Source organism: Atta colombica, unplaced genomic scaffold, assembly GCF_001594045.1.
Source record: "Atta colombica isolate Treedump-2 unplaced genomic scaffold, Acol1.0 scaffold175, whole genome shotgun sequence".
NCBI classification, from domain to species: Eukaryota; Metazoa; Arthropoda; class Insecta; order Hymenoptera; family Formicidae; genus Atta; species Atta colombica.
In genome coordinates, this window is record NW_017259266.1 from 43,883 (window position 1) to 63,321 (window position 19,439).

The 19,439-nt window shown below is 25.4% G+C and overlaps 1 protein-coding gene across 1 annotated transcript in view; it reads right to left on the reverse strand.

Moving 5' to 3' along the window:
• Positions 1-5,704: 5,704 nt before the first annotated feature.
• The window catches only part of LOC108686325 (cardioacceleratory peptide receptor-like), a 75,924-nt gene continuing 62,189 nt past the window's right edge, over positions 5,705-19,439 (reverse strand). The window contains exons 4-7 of the mRNA XM_018191585.1: positions 18,169-18,263; positions 17,517-17,769; positions 6,435-6,615; positions 5,705-5,900 (exon numbers count right to left, since the gene is read on the reverse strand). Coding sequence (XP_018047074.1) covers positions 5,705-5,900; positions 6,435-6,615; positions 17,517-17,769; positions 18,169-18,263 — 725 coding nt within the window. The remainder of the gene's footprint in view (positions 5,901-6,434; positions 6,616-17,516; positions 17,770-18,168; positions 18,264-19,439) is intronic.

Genomic DNA, 19,439 nt, shown 5'->3' on the forward strand with positions numbered 1-19,439 from the left:
CGTTCAGTTTTTTATATATTATACACATAAATGCGTATGTACGTGTATACTTTGAGCGTATTATTTTCCACATAGGCTGTTCGATGGCTGGTTAGATACCTCTTATTCTGATGCCTTGAAACATAAAAAAATATTTATTTTTTTTCTTTAGAGCTGATGTAAAAATCTGTAATAGCATCATTACTAATGCTAAATCTAAAAGACTTATTCAATTTATGTTAATTAAAAGGCTAATTAATTTTAAGGAACTAAAAGGACATAACTAGTACAAAAAAGAAATATTGATTGTAAATATATTTAAGAATAATCTGCTGATGTAACATAAAAAAATTGAACTATTTGATTTTTTGACAGAGATTTATAATTAAGTGGGTCGAATAGATCTACCGGCAACTTCAAAGAGTTAAGAGAATATAAAAAATATATAGAAAATTAATTGATTAAAATATATGTACACAATGAACTGCATCACAGAGAACTGCTTAAAAAGAGGATACAAATTTTCGACGATTTCCCGACCATTCGGGGATCGTTTTATTTGTATATTTTCTTATGTATTTTTCTTCCGAAAATAATCGTTATAATAACATTAGACTTGAGCACGAGCGTAGTAGGTAGCGCACGAGATATAGCATGCTATATGCTAAAGATCCCGGGTTCGATCTCAGGCAGACTCAAGAATTTTCACGTGCTCGTTATTTCGATGGCAAACCATCAAGAGTATCTATTGTCAAGAGAGCCTCTCAAAAACTGTCCTTCGGAACCGGAGTTAAAATTGAAGGTCTCAGTGTCTCTGTGTACAATCTGTGTATGCACCATAAACATACGAGACAACGGCGAAAGACGTTATAAACCGACACACACACACACACACACACACACACACACACACACACACACACACACACACACACACACACACACAGAGAGAGAGAGAGAGAGAGAGAGAGAGAGAGAGAGAGAGAGAGAGAGAGAAGAAAGCCCTCTATTATGAGATAGATGCCTAATATGAGATAGCGGCGTTTCTGCTAAACGCTATCTATTGGTTCCACCATGAATTTATTACTCTTGGATTGAAATTATTTAGTAGAAAATTCATTATTAGATTGTCTGTAGTATGTAAAACAAGATTTTAGAATTTGGATGTCTTCAAGTTTCATTGAAATGAGCATTTAAATCTTGTTTATTTAATAAATAAATATTTGGTAATAAATTCTTCATGTAGTGATAAAGTAAGGTCATACTAATAGAAAAATACGGGATATGTTGAATTATAATTACAGAAGTTAGATTTGATGATCGTAAAACCATAAAACGTGAAAATCGTAATATGAGATACCCAGAATATTCTTAATATGAAATAACCCATACTCTTATATAGTGAAAATCATTGCTAAAGTATAAATATTATTGTACAATAATAAAAAAGATAATCGGAATGAAAGTCGAGTGCCTATATCTGCAATGCTTGAAAACTTCCAATTACTTGAAAACGAGCTCTGGATATAATCTATCGCATGTTCATTTTTTGCGCACGCTGGCTGTGTTTGTTTGTATTTTAGAAACATTAAATAAAGTTTTTTAATTGCAATACTGATATACTTTGCGTTTTATTATCAATTTTTCAGAGCATCTCATATTAGGAGCACAATTTTTTGACTTTGCGATTTGCTCACTTTTTACATTTCTTTAATTTCTTTAATTTTCAAAAAAATGGAATTTGAATTAAATTTTATGTAACATTATCTTAAAACTTATTAAATTTCCTTCAAAATGACCTATTATTTTTTTAAATTCTGTCTACAGACTTCTAGCATTTATCCAAAATGAACTCTCATAATAGGGGCCTTTCCTCTCTATATAACGCCAGACTTAAAGAAAAATTGATATATTTTTTAAGGATTTTTTAAGGATTTTTTAAGGATTTTTTAAGGATTTTATTCATATTCATATCAACATCATTATGAAATCATTGTCAGTTATGCCTCAATAATTTTAGATCAATTAATTCCAAATTGGATCAAATAATATTGCATCATAACGTTAATTAGATTATATTTCTTATTATAAACGTTAATTAGATTATATTTCTTATTATACCGTTTGTATCTCGATACTGTCATCTCGATTTCCCCCACTCCAAGCGTCGCGCGTCTGCCGTAAACTGTAGGCAGTTTAAAGTGAGGAGCACAGACTCTTGCATAATGCATAAAACATGAGGCATAAGAAAATCAACCAATCAGAGTTCTTTATTTCATGGAAAGGAAAGAAATAAAGAATTTTGATTGGTTTATTTTCTTATGCATTCTGTGTTATGCGTTATGCAAGAATCTGTGCTCTCTGTCTTAGGGCTCAAATAGATGAGTGACTTTGTGACGCGAAAAACAAGCGACATATTCATAGATTTTATGCTGTGTGTGAATAGGTTGATGTTTATGTATTGCGCCACATCGCCAGTCATTCGTCTGTTCCAGCCTATAATCGTTTAGTAGCTTTTGAATGTCTCGGCTATCTGTTTTTAACTGCTTTTTATCTTATTTCGCGGTAAGATTATTAATTTTTTTGTAACAAATGTCCTATGAGAAATATAATCTAATTAACATTTTGTGATGCAATATTATTCGCATTTGATCCAATTTGGAATTAATTTCTAAATTATTGAAGCATAATTGACAGTGATTTTATAATGATGCATAAGTTTTTATAAATTTTATTTATTTTATTCATTTTATTTATTTTATTTCAATGTACCAATTTTTCCTTAAAGCTTTATTACAATGATTATTTTCGGTTTCTACAAAGAAAAATGCATAAGAAAACATACAAATTAAACGATCCTCAAACGGTCTCAAAAATTTGTACCCTTCTGTTTTCCTCGTAAAATGTATTATCTTTTTGTTCATATATGCAGGGTACCCCAGAATCCAATACCTTAAGATCAATCAACTGATTTTAATAACAGATTCAAGTCTTAAAATATATAGGAAAGAAGTTATTATATATTCCCGGCAAATGAAATATATTAGGTGTAGTAAAAAGAAATCCATTATTTTTCTATTCAATTGAATGGAAAAATAATGGATTTCTTTTTACTACACCTAATGTGTCAAAAATAGTTGAGGATAAAAGATATCTTTAACAATCGATCGAGCCCGAAAAATAAAGCTATCTAATCTGATTAATAAATCACAAGTAGCACAAATAGCAGGCAAATAGCAAACATATATATTATTATCGCACTTTAAATGTTCCTCTTAATACTGATATCAATGTTTATGACACTATAATATATATGTTTATTGACACGCATACAGTTATTTTAGACTACTTTATGAATATTTTTGACTTAAGCGTTTTTCTAAACCTAATTTCTGTGAAAAGAAAAGTTATAGAAGAAGACAGTTATAAATGATGATGATCATTTTAACATTCTTCTATTGTAATCAAGAAAATAAGCTCTGAATTAGATCCATGCTAGCTACGATTATTTTTTGCAAGAATGTAATACAATCTATTTTACTTAAAAAAATAGTTTCAAATAAATAATTTATATATCTCTGAAATAAGAACTATTTCATTAAACATCTGAATTATATATTACTTTACATACTGATAAGTTTTAACTTTGAACTATTTATATTTATTTATTTCATTTATTTTTGAAATGCATACAACTACATGATTCTTTTTCTCGAAACCTATTTTTGTTCCTGAAAAAGGCTTTTTGAATTTACATATTTTTTAAAATAGATTTACATATATCTGATTAGAAAAAAATAAATAAATAATGTAATAATAGTACAATATATTAATATTATATATAAATGTTAAGATATATATTTAAATTATGAACGAAATATAATAGATAACTTACAGTTTTCTTGATAGTGCTTAATATATATATAAAATTGTTGATATTATTTAGCACATTTTCGAATAAAGAAAAACATTTAAGTAATTTTTAAGTTTAGAAAATATATAATTGCACTATGAATTCACGATAATTAATAGAATAGTTAGCATTGCGCGTTTTAATCTATATGTTAAGAAAAAAAAGAGTCTAGCTTTATCAGTCCTTTATCATTGGACGGTGCGAGGAAGTTATAGGAGATCCATCGCAGGATTTCATAATATTATGAAAAAGTAATTGTTTTTGTTGTTTCATTTATCTTTACATAATTTTTATTTACAAGATTCAATTTCTTTTTCTCTTCCATCCTTTATTCCTTTTTTTATTCTCTCTCTATACTTATTACGCAATAAAATGGTAACTCTATAATATATAAAGTATTTCAGAACAATAACTTTTCTTTAAAATTTAAACTACAACTAATTTGTAATTATATAAAATTGATTTTTTATTTGAAGAAATTTTATTAAAATTAATGTAAAAATTTTTAACAAATTTTGGCTTAAAATTAAAATAAAATCTTGTACGTTACTTAAAAACTTCTTAAAGTGTAGGATTTTAAAAAGTCAATATTGAATATTAGAAATATTTGTATAACTAATTTCCTAAATTAAAATTATTTATTAATACATACACATCATGAACATAACAATAACTAATAAAACTTTGTTATTTATTTATAATTTTTAAGTTTAATTTGTAAAAAATTGAACTATATTGAATTTTTAATCAATTATATATATCAATTATATATAATTTGAAATAAATGACTTAATCATAAATGTTAGAAATAAACGATGTTCTTTTTTAATCTTTTCTTTAGTACTTATAACTTTCGATAATAATAATAGTTTTGAAATACCTGTATACATATACGTCCAAACATATGTCTTCACATATGCATATATTCTCTCAGAATTATCAACGTTAAATACATACGTTGCTTCAGTTTTACTTCATTTTTAAATTTCAACAAAACTGTATAATTACTGACTGATTCTAATCAAATTGAAAGGCTCTACAGTATAATTATAACATAGATATTTTTATTTTCGCTTATAATTTATACAATAGGTAAAATAAGACTGTCATGTTACGTAAAATTTTGTAATATGAGATCATCCATTTATATAAATAATCAATATACTTTACTTTATATAGAAATACTTTACTTTATATAGAAATACTTTACTTTATATAGAAATATAACATTATTATATGTGATTATCGAGTTAAAGAGACGTCAATTCAAGACTGTCAATTGGATTATCAATTAATCTTATCAATTAATCTTATTTCTAAATTAAAATAATTGTTATGTCATCAAGTTAATAGTCGCGCATTATTAGAAGTACTTTATACATTTTTAAATTCTATAATCCGTAAAAATTGATCTTTGCGGAAAAAATATAAAAAAGCAATACGTTAAAGCACATATCACAAAAGCAAAAACTTTTCAATAGTAAGAAAGTTCTTGCAATCGCGTGTTATTTGGTTTTTCCTTTTTTTGGAAAAATTATGCAGAAAAATTTGGAATATTTAACTTGCATAATTTTTCCAAATTGCATATATTTGGTCATTATGTACTTTTAAATAAAGTTTTCCGGAATATAAATCATTCATTTTTTTTAATTATTAATAAGAAACTTACGTTTTTTAAGTAATAATCGATTCAATTATTAGCAAGTTATTATTATAAACGAGTTAGTTACTCTAAATCTGTTCTGAATATCGATCTAGGATATCAATCTATGAAGAAACGTGTAGGCTTGAATTTTAAAAAAATCATGATTTTTAAACTAGGGAGACCATAACGCGTTTTCTCGATGTAGAATGCAACATAGTAAAGTGTCCGCTTCTGCGAGAGGAATGGGCCGTCAAGGATGTCGTCACAGTCGTCCTCGTACTGCTGGTCGTCGCCCCGGTACCGAAGCAGTGTTGCGAATTTGCCGGGCACCAACCCGAAATCCAGGAGATTGCCTGCATGTTCCTACCGAGCAACAATTGCTGTTTAACGGAGAAATTCCGAGGCAAAAAATTGCTAGGGAAATGTTGCCATCTTCTCGGACGTTGTTTTGAATTTGTGAAATTTGAGGCATTAGAAAGTTTAAAACACATTCTACTTTTTATTTTAATTGTTTTTAAAGAATTTAAATTTTTTTAGAATTTAAATTTTTTAAATTTTTCTATTCTGATTGTTTTTAAAGAATTTGTTTTTTAACAGAATTTTGCTGTTAAAGTTTTGTTATTAGGTCTTTATAAAATCCAATTTAATATTGGTTAATTGAATTATAAAATCATAATCATTAATTATGATTTATTACTTATTTTGAGTATTAAAAGCATTGCTATTCAATGTTTTTAGAAATTTAAATTTACGTGTCATAAATATAAAAAAAGCGCTTTTAAATAAATCGCGCTTTTAACAAGTTTTTAATAAATCCGTTTTTAAATGCAGCTAGATTAACTATTGCACTATATGTATGTGAAATAATCACCAATTACATTTAATTAACATACTCACCGTACGGTTTTGCAGAAAGGAGTACTAAAAAGGCAGTAGATGATTGGATTAGCGGCTGAATTGAGCGGTGTCAAACTTTGTATAAAGGTAGCGACTGCGATATTTGTTTGAGTCTTTCGTATGTGTCCATAAACTTGAAGAAGATCGAAGACTATATATGGACTCCAACAAAGGATAAATACTGAAACATAGAATTATTTTCGCTCATATTACGTAAGTCTGGCAATTTATATTTTACGCGCATAGTGCTAGTTAATTGAAATTTATAAAAATATTAGAACAAATATGTATAATGTTTATCATCACAAATCTGAAAAATTAGAATATTAAAGAAAAAAATCATTTTATCTTGAAACTAATAATTAAAACAATAATTTCATAATATATATGTATATTAATAATAAATTATCCATTCAATAAATTAATTGACCTGGTAGAATGCAACAATAATTATAACGTCACTTTTAATATATGCTACAAATAAAACACGATTGTTCGCATGGCTTTTAATTGAGAGTTATTATTTTTATCATAAATTACGAGAATAGTACGAAAACCGAATAAAATGATTGTTTTAAGTTTCTGTCAATTTTATTTTAGATATTAATCCTAACAAACTCAAAATAACGAAATGCTCCATTTATCTTTTTGCAAATATGCTTTGATTTGATTTATAGGCGTGATTATAGGCTTCTATTTTAGAGATAGATGACTTATGATTTTTCATATTTTCTGTTCAAGAGAAAAGCTTATATTTATTATAATTAAAACAATAAAATCTCAAAAAAAAAATCGAAAACAAAACAGAAGACAATATAATGAAATGTATTTTCAGCATTAATGCAACGAAATATAAAATACGGAATGAATTTTTTACCTGTAATATATATTTATCAATATATATTTATCAATACATTCAAACAAGTGGAACAAATATAATTATATAAAAAGAATAAATTATTTGTGTATTATAAATAGATATATCACAAAATTAGTTAATTTTATTTTGAAAAAATTATTATAAATACTTAAGGAAAAATTTAAATATAGCCGTTATTTATCAATTATAGAAGTTTTTATAGAAAGATATTAACTTTAAACTACAATATAATTAACATTTATAAATTATTAATGTAAACTAAAATTTTAAACAAGAAACAAATCCGATTCAGCAATACTTCATTTGGCGACACGGCGGGTAATTTCGAACGGCAAGGTTTTGATCGTTTTTTAAAATTTTAACTTATCACACACATACACACACACACACACACACACACACACACACACACACACAATATGAATATTATTGTAGTTTAAAGCCAAATGATTATTGTAATGATAGAGTATTTTTTGAATAAAAATTTCTATTATTTGATAAATAATCATAGTTTTACATATTTAAATTTTCGCCTATATTTGTATGTGCCTATATTCGCCATTTTTCCCCATTTTAATTATGTTAGATTTTGAGCGCCAAAGGATTAATATGATATTTATAATAATTTTTAGCTCCAAAGGATTAATATGATATTTATAATAATTTTATTGCAATATAAAATTATACTTCTACGTTAACTTTATGAATATGTGAAAACGTAAATTAGATTTTTTAACTTTAAATGATTTCTAGGATATTAAAATCCTATTACAATTTTATATGTTGTATACTTAGGTATATACATTAATCTCCAAAATTCTCTGATAGTACTTCGGAAATTAATTAAAAGTAATCATTTTAATGTAAAAATGTCGTACATCATAATTACAAATAATAGTTTTCAAATTACAGACAATTAAGTTAATATTACATAGAGTTCACGCTCTTATATATATGTATTAGCCGAGATATTATCCTAATATCTGTTATTGATTTTCACTGTTTAGCTGATTGATGTGAACGATTATTGCTTCGATATTATGTACATTATATTATGTACATTATAATAATTAACTAATATTATTTCTTAGCAAATTTAACCGTTAGACATAGGTTATTTGATTTCTTTTTTCTGATTAAGATTCTCAATCAAACGGACTTAATTATTCTTAACGTTACCTAACGCAACGCTGAGGAATGTTGAAAGTGAAGTTTGTAATACATAATAATAGTCCGACCATTGAAATCAGCTTAATTGATACATAAAGTTCAGATTGTATATATGCCGTTGTATTTTAAAAATACGCACCGACAAAAGTAGGGCTAGCGCGTGGCCTTGTTTGTGGTAATTGTTTGTACTAATACATCGCGCTGTGTTTATCGCGCGTTAAGTCGGTTCTACATTAGTTGTAAGCTGATCGCAAGTTTATTGCGACAGCCAATCTAAAGCTTGTATTTTGAAATCAACGCTTCATATTGGTCGCAACAAACTTGCAATCAGCTTGCAACTAATGTAGAATTTACTTTAGGCATATAGATTGCCGCGTCATTTCGCATTCGTGCGACTCATCAAGTGTACAAGATAAAGCCACAAGCCGTTGTCATTTCTAGGAATGCAAGCAAAATAAATTCTATGGCAAAAAGCTTTCTTGCTATGAATGATTAGCTATTATATTATTTATTATGTATCGTGATTTAATTTTTACTATTCATAAATGTCTGAAAATGCCGATTACTTCAGATATAGATACATTCAGATATATGTAGATAGGTAGAAATCACAAGAGCTATAAAATACTATTTCATTATAATATGTACAAACGATAAATATATACAGTGAGAGTAAGAAGTATTCATACAAGGAAATTTTTTATAAAGAAAGTCTTATTTGTAAGAAATAAATTAATTAGTCATTTTATACAATGAATATATTTCGTTCTAACATGAACAAACAAATTTCGCATATATTTCTGAATTTAGAAGCCAAATTTCTTGACTATACGAATATTTTTTGAGCATCCAAACAATAGAATTTTTAATTTGTGCTTTTTCAGATGATATATTTCCTATAATTAATGCACATCTTTTTGGTATATATGATTTTAAGAAAGTCTATATTATTCTATATGAATAAATTATTAATTACCCAGCAAGAAATGATTGTCAATTAAATCGAATCGACATCGAATTGATGTTGAAATCATCGTATCGACATCGATTCGATAATTTATTTCTCGCTAGATAATATTTACTTTTTAAAAATAAAGTTTTTTTAAAAAATATTTTCTTTGTACGAATACTTTTTGTACTCACTGTATATTTTATGCTCTTATAGAGATTTAACAATGGAAGTGATTAATTAGTAATTACTTATTAAAAGTATTATTGTTCAATCATCGTTGCTTTTAATATAAGTAATCGTTACCTTTTAATATTGAATGGGATTTTCTATAATATAAAAGCTTGGATTCGAATTTAACTGGTATTGTTCTTCGAACTTTCAATATTTAAAGTTAATTCGCATGTCATTTTAGGAAGTCATTTAAAAGTATGAGGAATGTCTTATTGAATTTAATCAATATGTAACAAAAAGCAATGATTATTAAGTACTTTTTTTCACGTAGTTCATACATTAATTTATAAAATATGTCACATGTGAGTCGTAGTTTTATATTATATGATTGTACTTATTTAGTGTTTTTTTTTTGTATTATATTGTTGCAATACAATGATTACATAAAACATCATGTATGACATTATATTCTAATTGTATAATAATGACTGTAATTTACAGTATTATCATGAATGCTACGAAAAAGAAAAAAAGATCTTGTAAGTGAAGAGAAGGTTCGGGAAGGTATCAAGTGACGGCGAAACAATCATGGGGTAAATATTAAGTAGTTGCTATTATATATTACTTGTAACTTGCCAGATTAGTCGTTTTTCTATTTATTCTTCTTAATTAATCGATTATTTGGATAGCTCGCGAATAAGAATTAAAAAGAAAAAAAACTTTTATCTATAAAAAAAATTATATATACATATAAGTTGGTACTTAAAAAAAAAATACATTTTTTCGAAAATTATGTAATTACTTTATATAAATATCTATTTAAGAAAGATGTACAAAAAATTCAACGCAAGTAATTATTATTTTTAGCAGTATACATTTTTTGAAATATTATAGTGTATATTTTATATTTACATTTTACAGATCAACGCAGTTTCAATTTCGCCACTGCGACTGGTATGAGTAAGTCAAATAATTTTTTAATTGAAATAATGAATCTATGAAAAAAATTTTTAGATATTTATATAGATATGTATATACACTTTTTATTAACTTTAGAATATAAAATATTACCAATAAATATGTAACTTATAGATTCGATATATACTAACAAATGGATAGGCTAGATTAATATTATCATTTAATCCTGAAATGCGTGTATATTTATCTGTAGATTTATTGTGTATATTCTCACACATATCAGCTCATTATATCGATTCGAGATGTAATACCTACTGCATTTTTTGCCAAACAATCTACATACAGAAAAATTTTTACGAAACATAATTAACGAGTACTATAAAGATATAATAAAATTATTTAAAAAGTTTTTTAAAATCAATTTATCAAATCAATCTACCAATATATCAATTTATCAAATACAATACAAATAACTAATTTTACGAATTTATTGAAAAATAAACGAAAAGAATAAAAAATAAAATGTTAGTAAAAAAAATTGAAATAATAAATTTTTCCTTTATGTACAAAATTTTATAAATAAAAATAAATTGACAGTAAGACAAAAAGAAATTGACAAAATAAGATACGGCAAAGTTAGTTTTTATTAAATGTGTTGATTTATTTATCTTTCTAAACATTTGAAAAATAGAATTTTAAAATGTGTTTGTCTTTCACTTTTTCCAAAATTAAATGTTGTATAAATTAGCAGAAAAAAATACCTAATATATTTATTAGAAATTTTTTTCATAGTGTATATGTCAGCAAAAGAAGGACAACAAATATTCCATAACTATCTGTTTTAAATTTTAATTACTTTATTAAAAATCAACGCACTAGTATTTAAATGTGTTCGTTTTTATATTTATATTGTATCAAAATTAGTATTTCATACCCATCCATATCAATTCAATATTAACTGTTTGTTTATTTATGTAAGCTACAGGTAAAAAATTAAAAGTAAATTCAATAATTAAAATTGATATTATCGGAAATAATATAATAATGAAAGATAGTACGTGTGCAATCATTGACGAACTTAATTGCTTATAATTAGAAAATTACTATTGCGATATTTTCCTATTAAGATTTTTTGTTACTTAGTTTAAAATATTCTAATTTATAACTAATTTAAAATCTCTCTATTAGAAAAATTTTTCGTATTGTGCGTATCATAAGATTCTATATAAATAATATAAGTAATTAGTCATACAAAAATTATAGAATATAAATAAATTAAATATTTAAGAAGTGATATTTTAGAAAAAAATATCTAGATTCAAATATTTTATTATTGTACTTCAATGAATCAATAAAAAGTAATGTATTGATCTGCAAATACTTTTTATATCAATACGTGATTGTAAAAATATATCTATATATTGAATTATTTTTTATTAATTTGTATATTTACTATGGTGAAACGACCTTGTAAAAATTCTAATCATTTTTAAATCTCTTTCTCTTTTGAGAATATCTCTTCATATATTAATGAACCACTTATTATTATTTATTTTTATGGTTTGTTATATCGAAATTTTTTTTGAAATATATCGAAAAAACTAAATAAAGCTGTTTTCAAAAGAAAAAGAAATTTAGAAAAGATTAGAGCTTTCGAAATTTAAATGTTTTACTGCCACAGTATATGTACAAATCGATAAAAAATAATTAATTCAATGTATATATTTTTATAACCATTGGTGTAAAAAACATTTGCAGATGAATACATTACTTTTTATTAATTCATTGCTAAAGTAGCAAAATGTTTGAATCTAATTTTTCTCTGAATAACTTCACTTTTAAATATTAATTTTTGTGCATAACTAAAATTATTTATACTATTTATATTGAAATGTTATTTATTTTTAATTATCAAATAAATAATATTTCAATATGATAAAGCATTGATGGATTATAATATCAATATGCAAGATATTTTTAACAATAGCATAAAACACTTAATAACTTATTAGAAATTAAAATTAATTGTAAACGAATTTTTGGTCTTTTAATCCATGTAAAGCTGAAAAGCTAAACATCTATCTTGTACAATTTTGTTAAGAAAAAGTCAATTTTAAATTTATCAGACAATTTCTCGTGAAAATTAAAATTAGAGAAGTTGTTACAAAGCTTTACATATATTACATATATAGATATTATTCGAGGACGATATAGATTTCTTTAATTTTTCAATATATCCATGATCAAAAGAGAATTAAAAGTTGCTCTTATAATATCAATATTGGAAAAATTATGGACAGGAAAAGTCGTCGTGAAAAAACTGGACGAACATCTGACGCAGAGTAGAATAACTTTTTTTTTAATAGAAAAGTAGTTTCGAACTGCCCGCGGCTAATTCATTTCTTGTTTGAGAATATTTAAATGAATTCTGTTTTTCCAATAGCATTGTTAATGCATTAATTATAAAAAAATATTTTTTAATTTTATAAAAAATAGAACAACGATGTAATTTCAAAAAAATTCATTATGTAGTTTCGAAAATTTTATCAATCAGTCCAATATAATAATTTAAAAAGATTATCTCGTAAAATGATCAAAAGTTCATACTATTGCTAATTTGAAAAAAGATTCACAGCCGTAACGGCTGTAGTAGCAACTAATATAAAAAAGTCTCTTTACCAAGCTTTTACAAATTGTATGCAAAATACTAAGAAATCTTTAAATCTGTTCTTTTAGCTCTTTTAAATCGCTTTCGTGAATAACGTAAATGAATTTCGTAAGAATTTAATGTTATTTTTCTTAAATTATAAAGAAGGTAAATTAAATTAGGAAAATAAAATATGTGTAAGTGAAATAAGAAAAATCTAATATTTTTTATATTACATTTTTTATTAAATTTAAATAATTAGATAAATTTATTAATGCATGCATACCTGGAATTTTAATAGCAAATCTATCCAAGATTTCTCTTTATAATATAAAATTTTCGGTAGACATATTTCATCGTGTATTCTCATATCATCATTCTTATCTTACCATTATGTTTTATTGAAAAAAAACTGCATGTGTATTTTTCAACATGTTATGGTTGACAATTTTACACTCAAAAAAATCAGGATTGGTTAAGTTAGTATTTCTTTTTAACTAAATTAAGCCATTAAAATTAATGGCTTATAAAATTAATAAAATTAAGTCAAAGGTTGAAGGAATAAAGAATTAACTTAACAAAAATTAAGATTGAATTAACTTAAGTTTAAAAAAAGTTAATTCTGAAAAAAAATTATTTTTTAAATCAGAATGTCCTAATTTTTCTTAAAATGAAATTACTTTAAATAACATTTACAAATATAGATTAAGTAAATTTCATTTTATATTCACATATAAGTTATTTATTCTTATAATAAGAGTCACACCACAAGACGCTTTTGTCAAAATGTTGCGAGAGAGAAGAGTATATGCATTATTTATCTTTCTTTAACCATTATCTAACTTTCTTTAACTTCTGAAATGATTGCTTATGCATGTTTACGACTACGTCGACTAGATATTTGTTACAAAAAATATACGTAAAAATGTAGAATATGGATGGATGTGCAATATTGTTCTACAACAAGGCTTTTCTAATGTTCATTTCATATTTATGTTGCTGAAATATAACATTTATGATATCTAAAATTAGTATGATTCAAATAAGCGGGAATTGACAAAACGTAGCGAGTCAATACAAACTGGCTACCGTATGGTATAACTCTTATTATAGATCTCTCATCATAAAATCATTAAACTTTTTTTCTCTAAAAAAATTAATTCTCTAATGTTTAAAATTTTATGGAAAAAAAATATTAGCATTAAGAGAGAAAGAAAAATTTTTAATTTTAAAAAATTGATAAAATAAAGTTTAAAAATAACTAATTAAGTAAAAATTAATGCATTTAAAATTAATTAAGTTGAATTAAAAGTTATTAACTTTTTAACTTTTTTTTTTAACTTTAATACTTTAACTAGTTACTACTCAACCCTGCAAAAAATTCGATTAAACATAAATTGGACGTATCTGTTTGTCATTCGCGATGAGTGCACACCACTCTAATAACCGATCAAAACGTGCAAACATTTCTAAAAAAAAAGCGATGAATGATTGCATTTCTCACAAATGATGAACGTGTATGTTATTTCGAAAGCAAGGATATTATCAACTCATAAATAATACATACATTAGCAAATTCTTTAATTCGATATATTGATTTTACGATTTAAAAATGAGCTATTAGAAGAAGATCTATCTCGTTAGTTATTCCAAAAAATTTGTGAAGGCTAGTAAAATTAGCACAGAAAATAAAACCATTGATCTTTTCATATTGAGCATAAAACATTGATTAAAAATACACGCTTGTATGACTTATACTTCGTTTACGAAAATTTTTATTACTTAAAAAAAGAAAGAGAGAAACATTTTATGATTATATAATAATAACGAGATATTAAATCTGTTACTTTTGAAGTAGAAAAGTTAATTCCCTGGAATTATAGATTAATTTAAAAAATAATTTTTAAGAGAAATTCAAGAATGATATGTATGAAAAATTTGCAAAATTTATGATGTTTTCAGATCAATCTTACTTTTACTTTTCAATAATAATGTTTATATCAGAATAATTCTTTAAAATTGATATAAATCTTCCGAATAATTTTTTATATTATTACAATTTATTTTTATATCGCTATTATATTTATATCGCAATTTATATATCGCTATTATTACAATAGCGATTATTAGTTTTGTTATTAATAATAATAATGAACAGAAGAAAGTTACATATATTCGTATTACGTATTTAATATATATTAAAACAATAAATACAAGGTAATTTATTTCTCTGTCGCGTAAAATAGAAGGATTTCAATATGTGAAAATTTTTTTCAAAGTATGAACTAGGAAACTCATTATCAACAAACGCAAGTTCAATATGTGCGACACATTATATGAGTATATATACGTATATTAATCTCAAATCGTAGATCAAGATACATTATACGCAAAATTCACACAGTGTACGTAATTTTTGTCATTTCGCGGTTTCTCATTTTTAAGATTTTCTGATTTCAGAAAATATTAAAAAGAAATTTTTCCAGTTTTTTTATCACACGTCGAAACTCGTATTCTCGTCGTCAATTAAAAAAAGAAATTTCGCCGTCGCCCATTGAGAATCTGACTACTTACACATTCTTTAGAATTAAAAGGATATACATCATTTGAAAAGAACTTGTCAATGTTCTATGATGAAACACGTTTGTGAAAATGTTATTAACATAAAATAAAAAGATTAAATAATTTTCACGGTTGCTAAAGAAAAAGCGCAATTATTTTGATTAGATTTACAGAGATCATAAATTTTAGTCATACATATTGTATAAACTGTATATTATTTCTTTATTTTAAAAGTAATTAACAAAATTATCTTATAGGAAAGAAGAAAAACTATTTTTCAACTTGATAAAAAGTGATCGATTAAAATAATATCGATAAAAAGAATGTATTCGTAATATGATCAAATTTCATTTTTGTTATCTTTATCTTGTAATTCTAAAAAAACCACCCTTTTTAATTTTTGACAATTTTGTTAAACTACTCTTTTTGAATTGCTACTTTTTGATTTTACTTACTTGTTTTGATGATTTTTTGATGATGAATGAAGTTACTTTTAATGATTGATAGGATAATATTTACTTAATTCATTTACTTCATTCATAATAACTCAAAAAATATGTTTTTTATGTTGTTTTTTAATTAAAAGAACAATATCAATATATGATCATATGTGTCTATATGTGTGTAGAGATATGTATTTGTGTAGTAAATATATTTACATAGAAAATGTTTCATAATTCAAATATGTCATAGTCTGTTTTCGGTATAATATACGATCAACTAAAATAATCACATCTCGTCAGAAATTTTATGTTTCTACGAAATGACTTTATATTGAAATTCCACGTGTTAAGACTGATGGCTCTATAAAAACATTATAGATACGATTTATGAGAACATTTATGGAATTCAAAACACATATACGCACGCATACAAAACTAATAAAATTGTTAGATATGTCTCTTAAAAAAGGATTAGGTAAGATCTTTTTATAAGATTATTTTTGGTATTACAATAATTCTTTTTCATATCAAATATCTAATACTTAATTACTAAACTGAAATTAATTAAACTAAGAACGGTAATCTTATCGCTCGCGAAATAAATGAGTAGATTTCATATTTTTCACCCGTACTTTATTAATTTCTTTAGCCCGCTTCTCTCGGAAAAACGAACATTTCGTATGTAATATACGATCCTTTCCATCTTAGTAGATTCTTACAAGAATATCAAATAGCAGGCTCGTTTGCTTATCTCCTTGTGTATGCTGCGCAAATAAAACGGCCAATTTCGTATCAAAGAAACATAGGAAATGTTGAATAGAAACTTATTACTTTTTACTGTCGCGAAATATTGATGCAGTCGTCTTTCCGTTATTATTATCTACGAAAGTACTCGTGTACGTCAAAGGAAAAAAACTTTGTATCTTAAAGCAGATGTATTATGGTTTATCGGGATAATAATTTTTTTCATGCCTATACGAATTAATGAAGGATGATCATAAAATCATATACCAGATGTTGAAGTATAACTTCATACAAAGCCGAAGAATCTTATATAAATATTTAACTAAAAAAATTTACTGCATGTAAACCCGAATTCTCTTTAAAGCGAACATAATATAACAGAATTTTTTAATTCTAAGCGTCTTGTGAAACAATTATATTTCTATCGCTTGATTTTATCATGTCTCTTTTTTCAGGCAAATTTAAAAAAAAATTGTATGTTTTATAAATATTATTATTCAATAATTTACAACACATTTATTAATTAAATAATAACGTATTTTAAAAACGACATTTTACATTTGTATCATTTCTCTATATGTGATTTATATCTTACCGAATACTATGACGAAGGTCATTTTTACGGTCTTGATTTTCGCCTTGGGAATAAGACCCCTCGAGGACGCCCTCCGAGTATCTCTGGTAGGTCCTTGACGTAGCGCTGCTCCTTGCGACCATATCGTGACTACGATGACCGTGTAACAGCCTCCTATTATCAGTGTGGGTACTATAAAGAGGCTAAAACTCACCAGGCTCATGTAGATTTTCCATTGAGTCGGATCTAAATCGATCCAGCACTGCGGCGTATCCTAAAAATGATAGTTTGTGATTACGTTCATCGTGAGCGCCAAACTTTGAAATCATTATCATTAAAAGAATTTTCCAAAAAAATAAGGAAACAGTTGTGTATAATATTGACACTTTATCTAGCAAGATATGTATAATATAATTTTCTTTATAAGTATCTTGATAACACGCGATTTTCCAAAGAATATATTATAAATAAATAAATCGAAATCGACTTTTAAAAAGTATAAAAAAATATGTATTTTTTATTTTAGCAAACAACTACTAAAATCGAAAATTAATATTAGGTGTAGTAAAAAGAAATCCATTATTTTTGCATGAAATTGAATGGAAAAATAATAGATTTCTTTTTACTACACCTAATATTTCCTTGTGTTTCCTTGTAAAAAATAAACGTATACCTGTATTTGTTTCTCTTCATATAGGAATACGATCGGCATGCTGAACAATGCTGATAGCGCCCAAGCCGTAATCACCAAAGCTCGAGCTCTCCACCCTGCGAAAAAATTAATGCCTATCAATTAATAAATTTATATCCAATTTTGTAATTAATAAAAGATATCACATATGTTTTGTGCTCAACGGATTTTTTATTAAAAATTTTTTATTAAAAATTTAACACGGGATTTTTATTTTAATTTTTTTAAATTTGTTTTTAATTACATTTTAAACATTTATAAACATTTTTTTTGCGGAAAATTGACGTAGGTGCAACTTTGTATGCAATGTTATGAAAGAAGCGTAGCTATTTTTGTGAATGTCGAGTTTTACGTCAACCAGTAATTCGAAAAATCAAAAAGAAAAGATTCGTCGTAACGAACGGTGTTCGTGACGGGTGACGGAACTAGTTTGGAAAATTAAGACAAAAATCTGTTACTGCTATAATAAATTTGAAATCTAAAATAGCGGTGTAGCGTAATATGATATGATTATAACATGCTACATCATTTATTTAGCTTTCTGGCAACGCAAAAAACGATCGATTACACATCGATATTATATTTTGACATGTATCGTTATCTTCATGAGCGTCATTTATCTGTTATTTTCAATAACATATAATTAGCATCGGCAATTGTCTCAGTTTAAAACCGACATAAAAAATATTACATAACATGTATCATTGATACGAATCCGTTAATTCCAACTATATAATTACGATGTGTACAGTTGATAATTATGAATCGTTGGTAATTGGAAGAATGATCGCGTATAGAAATTCATAACATGATGGGTAGCTCTGGAATTAAAACGAATCTGATTGAATTATTGTAATAGTTCCGCGCTCTTTAATCATGTTCTTTTTATGTCTCTTTGATGCTATACTTTAATCTCTGTTTAATGACATTGAGATGTAACAAGTGTATGGTTATCACTAACTTAATTTTATCTATTTGTTTTCCCTATTTGCTTTAAAACCTGAACCGAATCGTAATTAAAACTTGCACGGATTAATATATAATAGAATGCATAAAAAAACGGTTTTATTAAAGTGTCTAAAAAGCTGAATACAAAGCTGAAATTAATTTTGTTAAGCCATCAAATAATTATGTATAGGACGGTCAAGCTAATTTTTTTTTATCGTTAAACGTTATATATTTTTAATAAATATAAACACATAGTATAATATATATTTTTATATATATTAGGTGTAGTAAAAAGAAATCCATTA